Source organism: Carya illinoinensis, chromosome 9 (assembly GCF_018687715.1).
Source record: "Carya illinoinensis cultivar Pawnee chromosome 9, C.illinoinensisPawnee_v1, whole genome shotgun sequence".
Lineage (NCBI taxonomy): Eukaryota > Viridiplantae > Streptophyta > Magnoliopsida > Fagales > Juglandaceae > Carya > Carya illinoinensis.
Window position 1 is genome coordinate 13,269,654 of NC_056760.1, and position 8,964 is coordinate 13,278,617.

The window sequence follows — 8,964 nt, forward strand, 5'->3', positions numbered from 1 at the left end:
TCTTTGTTTTTATTATCTGGGATTAGTTATTTTGTGGCTAGTTTTGTGTATAAGATTTTATAGATTTTATCTCAAGCATCTCTATCTCTATTTTTTCTCTTTAAGTCTGAATCATGCTATGTGTTGAGACTGCTTGTGTGGAGAAATCCATTACATTGAAACCTGGTGAAGAATGGAGAGGAAGGCAGGAACTATCTGCTGTTTTGCTGTTTAGATTTGGTGCTCCCAGTGAGTTTTTGGCATTTTTTATTTATTTTTTATTTAGAGTACATATTCATTATTAGCATAACTTTCTATAATGTCTTTGAAGCTCTTTATTGTTGAGGAAGAAGGAAGAGAAGACAGTCCATAAAAAGAATTTGTATGTTTACTAGGATTTCTGTCCCAAGAAATTTAAAGGAAAAAAAAGAAATGAATCTCATTTTTGTTTTGTTCCCCTCCAATTTTTCTTTTCCTTCATAAAACATTATATTTTTTATATGCAACTCTTATTTCGTTTGTTTACTGTAAGCCACAAATGAATGATTATTTTCAATTGTGTTTTATAATTTTTTTTTTCTCTGAAAATATTCTTTAGTATTTGAAACATTTGTACAAGATATCCATTGAATTAATCGAAATTGAATCGAGTTTGGGTTCTATAAACTGTACTGTTCATTTACAGTATTAAAGCAGAGGACCTGCTGACAAAATAAAAGAAGAGAAGAAAGAGAGAGAGAGAGAGAGAGAGAGGAAGAAAGTGACCATGGTGGGAGGAATTAATAGAGAGAGAGAGAAAGAAAGCAGGGCCAGTATGTCAGGCGATTGTAACTCGACTGCACCCACCTACTGTATAAAAAGATTTCCTTATCCAATTGTCTTCGTAACTAGAAAACTCAAAACAGTTGGCCACAACTGTTCCAACGCCACAATTGTTTTCCATTTATTATTGAGTACTTTTCTTTCTCAAAAAAATCTCAATGCCTATATTGTCCTTCCCAAAGATACCTTTTTGCTTCCTCGTTCAAATTCTCGAAATGGCATTCTGGTAACTTTGTTAAAAATAAAAGAGAGATGAAAACCAGACGGAACCAAGCTTCCATTAAAACCAGAGCAGCCAGAGTGCACGTGATGCAAAAAAAGTCTTCAATAGAAATATCTGATCGATCTGATCTCTCTCCAGCTCACTGTCAAAGCACACGACGTCTCCCTTCAAAGAAGACAAATCATTCTCACATAACGAAAACCATCTTATTGTCCCGATCGAGCTTGGCTAAGACGCTTCACCTCGCTAAGAAGGCGGTCTGAAAGAGCTTCACCCTCGCGTTCCAATCCAAACTTCACAAGCTCAGGACTTCCAAAGTCGGCACAACCACCACTCGCCACCTCCAAGCCCTGCGCACCTTTGGCTAATTGGCTTCGTGTTCCCCTTCAAACGACACCCTCTCCCTAGACCCCTCCTACACGCTCCCACGCTCTGGCTCTAGCTCCAATTCCGACTTCGGCAATTTTGATCGGAGTCAGAGTCCGTTCTTGATCGGAGTTTGGCTTTCTGACTTCGTCGGAGTCGGAACCCAGTCTTAAATTTTATGGATGGATAGCAGTGAAGTACGGCGGTAAAAGGAATTCCAGAACTTCCAGTTCCTTTAAACTTTCGTTTCCGATTCTTAATTTAATTTAATTTTCTGCACCCGACCAGAAGTATCGCTTATTAAGGAGATGTTTGGTAATATTTTTCAACTCATCTCGTCTCTTTCCTAAACATTACTAGAAGAGAAATATTTTCAAATTAATCGTTTTTTCAAATTTATCTTCCTTTCAAAACAAAGAAAAAAAAAAAGAAAGAAGTCCAAAGTCAGGCATACTGGGCAGGCCCGTGCACGCCGTCCAGAGTGGCAAAATGAAACCCAGCGTTGCATCTTGTTGAAAACGGTGCGATCAAGAAAATCCCTAAGCAACTGCAACTGCAACAACGTCCCTCGCTGCAAGTGCAACGGAAAATCAAATCAAGACCTTGCCCCTTTGTATGCAACTGCAAATCTGCAACAACGCCCCTCTCTGGTCCATACCTCGTGGTTACTGATCCCATTATTACTTTTCTGCTTCAATTTTTGTGGGTCTGTGCTCGTTTTTTCTCAAGGTAAAGTAGCAGTTAGCGGAACAAACTTGTGAAAGGCTCTTACCCCTGGTTCGACGCCGAGGAGTGGATAGCAGTTAGCAGTAGAGGACGGCGTGGTTGCTGCTCGACCTAACGACGGAGCTCAGTCACTTCGTCCAAATACCGATCTGAAAGAGAGAAACGATAAGAGAAGAGATTTGTATTGAGATGAAGATCTGAGGGAGACGAAAGAGCTGCGCCAATCTGAGAGAAACGAAGGAAAGAGCTCCTGAGCTGCGCCTTATTAAACCACCAAGGTGTGTTTCTTTCCTTCTTCCTAAGTTCGTCGTTTTTTTTATTTATTTTTACTTTTTTAATTAAATAATATAAGAAAAATCTTATGCATCAATTCGCCTATTGATATATAAAATATATATTTAATAAAATGATATAAATTAAAAATAAAAATAAATTTTTTAAAATATGAGATGTTTTTCTTCTTTTAAAATTTTTATTTAATAAAAAATATCATCAGTTTGTGAATGGGTGTATTATAACTGACGTCAGCAGTGTGGACATACAGGTACTGTAGAAAAATTGATAGAAAATGGGTGTATTATAACTGACGTCAGCAGTGTGGACATACAGGTACTGTAGAAAAATTGATAGAGAAAAATCTGGAAGAGAAAAGTTACTATGCCGAACCTCAACATTTGACTGTTAAGTGAATTTTTTTTCGATACGATTAAGAAAGTAAGTTTTAATAAAGTGTTTTGCTACACAACTTTTCAACATTTTAACACTCTATTTTTTTTAATTTTTTAATATTTTTTTTAAATTTATTCTTTTTAAATTAATTTAATTAATTTATTTATTATTTATATATTAAATATTTAATAAAAGATAAAATAATAAAAATTAAAAAAATATGGGGTGTTGGGATGTTGTTGTAAAGATTTTTTCTTTAACATATTGATATATTTTTTTCTTTTTAAAAATATTTAAAAACAATTAAAAAATGTGAATAAAAAATAAAAGATAAATTTTACACTAACGGCCACTTATAATGGTACACTAGCCCGACTCAATCTATAAAAAGAAAGGACAATGAAAAAATGACAATAATAGACCATCAACTATTCTACAATAGAGCGAGGTGCTTTGCCGTCTGAGTAGCAATATTACATTTGACCGCTAGGCTTTTTTCTTGTAATTTTTTTTTTCATATTTTTTAAATAGATTTAATTATTTTAAAAAAATAAAAAAATAAATCAATACACTTAAAATTACTTTCTTAATTATTAAGTAAAAAAATAAAAATAAAAAATTTTTGCTGAGCAGTACACTTGAGTGGGCATAGTAGCTTTTTTTTCTACAATTTACCTACAACTTTATATTAAAAAATGGAAAACACTGTTCACATATGATTTCATTTATTGAAATGTTTTTTTATTTAATTTTTAATTTTTATTTTACTTAGTGATCAAATAAATATTTTTAAATAAATATGTGATTTTTTAATTTTTTAAAAATATCTAAATAGTTTTAAAAATGGTGAAAAAAAAGTTAAAAAAAAAAAAAAAAAAGATTGTAACTGATCGTTGAGGATTCTCATTCTCTCTAAGAATCCTCTGTGGACTTAGCAATGTCTTTAAAAAATTATGAAACTTTAGGCAGGCTTGGATGGAGAGATAATTCTATATTATCTTAATATTTAAAGACATAAATATAAATGTTTTTTAAATTTAAATTTTCAATTTTTTTCTTTTAATTATATATTACTTCATTATTAAAATTTTTTAAACTTTAAAATAAAATATAAAAAATAATTCAATTTTTTAAAATTTCAAAACAAAAATTATATTAAAAAATTATATTTTAATAAAATTTTAATTTTATAATATTTATATTCAATTTTTTCTCTTTTATTTTTTAAATCCTATAAAATATTTTAATTGAAACTAATCTTATCTTAACTCTTGATGTTTCAGCAAAATATAACCTCTTTGATAATGCTAAGGAAGAGTTTAATTACACAGTGACAATGACCCACTCAAACTATCTTGATCCACTTCTTTAACATAAAGCTCTCTACTTGCATGTCTCTCTACATTGAATAGCTTCTAACCCTTGCTTAAGAGTAGCTACCAAGATTTCAATCTCTTCCATGGCTGTCCCAAATGTCTCATTCTCCTCTTCTTCTTCCCATCCTTGGAATCATGACGTTTTTCTAAGTTTTAGAGGGGAAGATACCCGCAATACCTTTATCGGTCATTTGCATCACGCTCTCATTGAAAAGGGAATCAAAACCTTCATAGATGAAGTGGATCTTCAGAGAGGAGACGAGATCTCCGCAACACTTTTGGAAGCCATCCAACAATCTAAAATTTCCATCATCATCTTCTCTAAGAACTACGCCACTTCCACTTGGTGCTTAGATGAACTCGTCAAGATTCTCGAGTGTCGGAAATCATTTGGCCAAATGGTTCGACCAATTTTCTACGATGTGGATCCTTCAGATGTGCGGAAACAATTTGGAGAAGTGATGGATATGCATGAAAAGAAATTCAAGGATGATATGCAAAGGGTGTTCAGGTGGAAGGTGGCTCTCAAAGAGGCAGCCAATTTGTCCGGTTGGCATTTGAACAATGGGTACGCTTCAATTTTATTTAACGCAAGCATTAATATCAAATAATTCTGATAAACTAAGGACTCAAATACTTGAGTTGTAACATAAAACCAAATAGGTCTCTCTCCTCTTTTTCATCTCTCTCTGATTTTATGGTAATTTCACTTAATTGGTTCCAATTCCTTTTTGTTGCTTTACTTTTGATTTCTCAATTCCCCTATATTTGTGGCACTAGAAGAAAGCCTTGATCAGATTCTTCTTAATTAGTGATTTCTAGATTGATCCTTAAATGCTTTTGATATGTAACAGTATGATTTTTATATTGTCTTGTTTGAATGGCAGGCATGAGTCCGATTTTATCCAGAGCATTGTTGAAGAGATATCAAGTAGAATATTAATGAAGTGCATGTTTTTAGATGTTGCGAAGAACCCAGTCGGATTACATTCTCACATACATTCCATGCATAAGTTGTTAAGTGTTGGGTATGATGATGTTCGCATGGTTGGAATCCATGGGATTGGTGGAATAGGTAAAACCACTGTCGCAAAAGCTGTATATAACTTATTTGCTAATCAATTTCAAAGTTGCAGCTTTCTTGATAATGTTCGAGAAACCGCAAACCGATGTGGCCTTGTTCAATTACAAGAAACACTTCTATCTGAGACCTTGGGCAATACAAACTTAAAGGTTGGAATTGAGGATAGAGGAATTAATGTAATAAAGGAGATGCTCTGTCATAAGAAGGTTCTTATAGTTCTTGATGATGTCAATAAGTTGAAACAACTTGAGAAATTAGCAGGAGATAAGAATTGGTTTGGTCCAGGAAGTAGAATCATTATTACAACTAGAGATCAACATGTTCTAGATACCCATGGGGTAGAAAGAAAATACAAGGTCCAAGGATTAAGTCATGCTGATGCTCTTCAACTTCTTAGCTGGAATGCATTCAAGAAATCTTATCCTGAAAGAGGGTATGAAAAGCTCATGGATTGTGTGGTTCAATATGCCTCGGGCCTTCCCTTGGCCCTGGTTGTGCTGGGATCTCTCCTATATCGTAGAAGCAAACCAGAATGGGAAAGCACAATATGTAAAATGCAAAGAAGTCTTGATAAAGATATCTATGAAATACTTAAAATCAGCTTTGATGCACTGGAGGACAATGAGAAGGCTATCTTCCTTGATATTGCATGTTTCTTTAATAGAGAAGACAGAGATTATGTAACAAAAATTTTGGAAGCAAGCAATTTTGATGCTGTTATTGGAATACAAGTTCTCATTGAAAGATCTTTGGTGAATGTTGGATACTCAAACGAGTTGCAGATGCATGACTTGATACAATTGATGGGTAGAAATATTGTTCATAAAGAATCTCCCAACGAGCCAAGAAAGCGCAGCCGATTATGGTCTTGTGAGGATATTCTCCATGTTCTTATGGAAAACACGGTAAGAGTGACATAATTTGTTTTTTAGGCAAATCTAATAGAATATATATATATATATATATATATATACCATTTTATCATTTTTCTTCTATCAATTGAGTCATAATGCTTTGTTGTCCACTTGTTCTATGATTTATTAGGGAACTAATGCAATTGAAGGCATAAAGCTAGATTTGCTCGGGAAAAAAGATATTTTGCTAAATCCTAGAGCCTTTACAAAAATGAAAAGGCTTAGATTGCTTATAATCCGCAATGCATGCTTCTCAGAGGGTCCTAAAAGTTTGCCTAATGAGCTAAGATTTCTTGATTGGGCTGGATACCCGTCAACATCTCTGCCATCCAATTTTCATCCTCAGAAACTTATTACTCTCAACATGTGTCACAGTAAAATCAAGCAATTCCAAGGGATAAAGGTAAAGTTATATTCTAAATATATATCTATCTCTTTTCTTGATTTTAAGATAACAATTCAGATATCTGCATCAATGTTTCTTTTAAAAAAACTTCCTTGTAAAAAATAAATTATATGAGTAATTCTTGGCCGAACCTGATACAACATTGGTCCTTTCACCTTTATTTTCCAGGTTTGTGAAAATTTGAGAAAAGTAAATTTTTCTTATTGTGAATACTTGATGTGCACCCCTGATGTCTCAATGATGGCAAATCTTGAGAGTTTGGATCTTAGAGGCTGTTGCAATTTAGTTGAGGTTCATCAATCTGTTGGATTTTTAAAGAAACTGTCTCTATTGAGTGTTGAATATTGCTCCAAACTTAGACTTCTTCCTAACCTGAAGTTGCCACGTCTTCAACTCCTAGGACTTTCTAGTGGCACAAGTATTGAGAAATTTCCAAATATTGTGGGAGAAATTCCTGATTTATCGAGTATTTGGATTTATAACAGTCCCATTCAAGAACTGCCTTCGTCTGTTGAATATCTCATAGGGCTCGAAAGAATTACAATAATTTTATGCGAGAACCTTAGAGATCTCCCTAGAAGCATTTCTAAGTTGCTACGTCTCAAGTATCTTAATCTAAGTGATTGCAAAAACTTCGGAAAGTTTCCAAAATTGTCGTCATCATCATCATCAACAAATTCAGGCTGGCTGGCTTCGTCAAAGTGGGACAAAACTCAAGATATTAGGCTCTCTGTTGGGTTTCCAGCTTTGGAACAGTTAATCATCTCTAACTGTGATCTAGCAGAAGTAGATTTCCTCCAAAGTCTTCATTGCCTTTCCATCCTACAACATTTGGATTTATCAGGAAACAATTTCGTTAGCGTCCCTGCATGTATTTTTAGATTTACCCATTTGCAATCTCTTAAATTGATAGATTGTGAGGGACTTCGACAAATGAATGCAAGTAGTGGTGGCAAATCCTTCATCGATAATTTAACGATGATGATTCCTATGTTATATAGATTCTGTGAAAAAATGAGAACTACAATTAGAATTAGAGGAGGAGAGTTACCAGAATGGTTTATCCATAAAAGTAGAAAGAATTACATGTGTTTCCGAGTGCCTCCACCTAAAAGAGCCAAGTTAGCGGGTTTGGTTATCGGTATTGTTTTTAAACATGAGGATGATCATTTTGGACCGTCACACTCTTCCGCCAGTACGACCATGGTCTATATCAATGGTATATTCGTTGAAAACTTGGAGTACTACACCCTTGGTGGAGTATTGGAATCAGATTGTGTGTGGCTGTATTGTGTTCCGTGTGGTGCCTTCAATCGGTGGGATGAGAAAAATGAAGGGGATCACTTTGACATTTCGTTTGAATTTCCATGCAAAGACCCAATAGCAGACGTGGATACTAATATATTTGGGGTCCATTTTGTATTCGAGCAAAACGACAACGTGGATGATGATGATGATCCAAGAGTGATCCGGCATTATTGTTCTCTTGACAATAGAACAAGATTTTTTCAAAAACCAAATACTGTTCTCTTCACAATAGAACAAGTCTTTTCCGAAAAAAAAAAGAGGAAAAGAAATAGTCTTGGAGAACAATAATTGTTGCCAATCAGAGCATGCAGGAGATCAAAGATGAAGAGAAGGCATTGAAAGCCTAGCTGTGGAGGACCCAGTAATATATATACTTGATTCCACGTCTTTGTAAATTTCATACGGGTATTGATGCTCTGTGTCATTCAATATCATTAAAATACTTTTATTTTTAATGTCTTATGTTAGATAATTAATCCTTATATTTAATGCCTTTTGTACTAGATATTTAATCCTTTGTTTTGGTTGCTTTATTATTAATTTATTTTATGATGATATTGATACATTGTGTAACCACTTTTTTTTAGAAATGCAAGTTTTTCACAAATAAAAAAGTATGTAAATTCGATACAAGCCCTTTATTTATTTTTTTTTTAAAAAAGTAGATCTCACAAAATAAATAAATAAATAAATAAAGACTTATCTTTTTACATTTTTATTTGGTGAGATCCTAATTTTATTGAAGCTCTATCTTATAGCAAAGGAATATAGTGTAAACAACGCTCAACTCGAAGAAAAGAACATATAAGGAAAAACAAGGCCTATTACTTATAACGTATCACCGGTAATTCTATCCTATCCGGTCAAGTCTGTTATCTCCTTTGGATTGTATGACACTCATTAAGCTTCTTTTTCTTTTCGTATCAGTCTTGGAATCTTGACGGTTCGTCAATGTAATTGATGGTTAAACTATTTTTTTGAATTAAGAGTAATGCTATATACAAGTATTATGTATGCAAGTTTTTCAACAAAAAAAAAAAAAAAAAAATGCAAGTTCAATACAAGCTCATTATAAAAAAGAATAGACTCCA

General features: G+C 33.5%; 1 protein-coding gene across 3 annotated transcripts; it reads left to right on the top strand.

The window, feature by feature from the left end:
• Positions 1–781: 781 nt before the first annotated feature.
• LOC122276241 (disease resistance protein RUN1-like) lies at positions 782–8,406 on the top strand. 3 transcript variants are annotated; one of them, XM_043085815.1, is made up of 6 exons: positions 788–2,394; positions 2,661–2,725; positions 4,069–4,729; positions 5,049–6,150; positions 6,290–6,562; positions 6,734–8,406. In XM_043085815.1, the coding sequence occupies exons 3-6, from the start codon at positions 4,245–4,247 to the stop codon at positions 8,159–8,161; spliced, it is 3,288 nt and encodes a 1,095-aa protein (XP_042941749.1). In that variant the 5' UTR covers positions 788–2,394; positions 2,661–2,725; positions 4,069–4,244; the 3' UTR covers positions 8,162–8,406. The 3 variants fall into 3 exon arrangements, with proteins under 3 accessions (XP_042941751.1, XP_042941749.1, XP_042941750.1); XM_043085816.1 differs by lacking the exon at positions 2,661–2,725 and having other exon boundaries at positions 788–1,705; positions 1,809–2,394; XM_043085817.1 differs by lacking the exons at positions 2,661–2,725; positions 4,069–4,729 and having other exon boundaries at positions 782–2,394.
• Positions 8,407–8,964: the final 558 nt, after the last annotated feature.

Bases quoted from the DNA above. Each gene is read 5' to 3' on its own strand.
- LOC122276241 (XM_043085815.1), top strand. From the start codon at position 4,245: ATGGCTGTCCCAAATGTCTCATTCTCCTCTTCTTCTTCCCATCCTTGG. The intron at 4,730-5,048 runs GTACGCTTCAAT...TTTGAATGGCAG, and splicing joins GGTTGGCATTTGAACAATGG to GCATGAGTCCGATTTTATCC. The intron at 6,151-6,289 runs GTAAGAGTGACA...ATGATTTATTAG, and splicing joins ATGTTCTTATGGAAAACACG to GGAACTAATGCAATTGAAGG.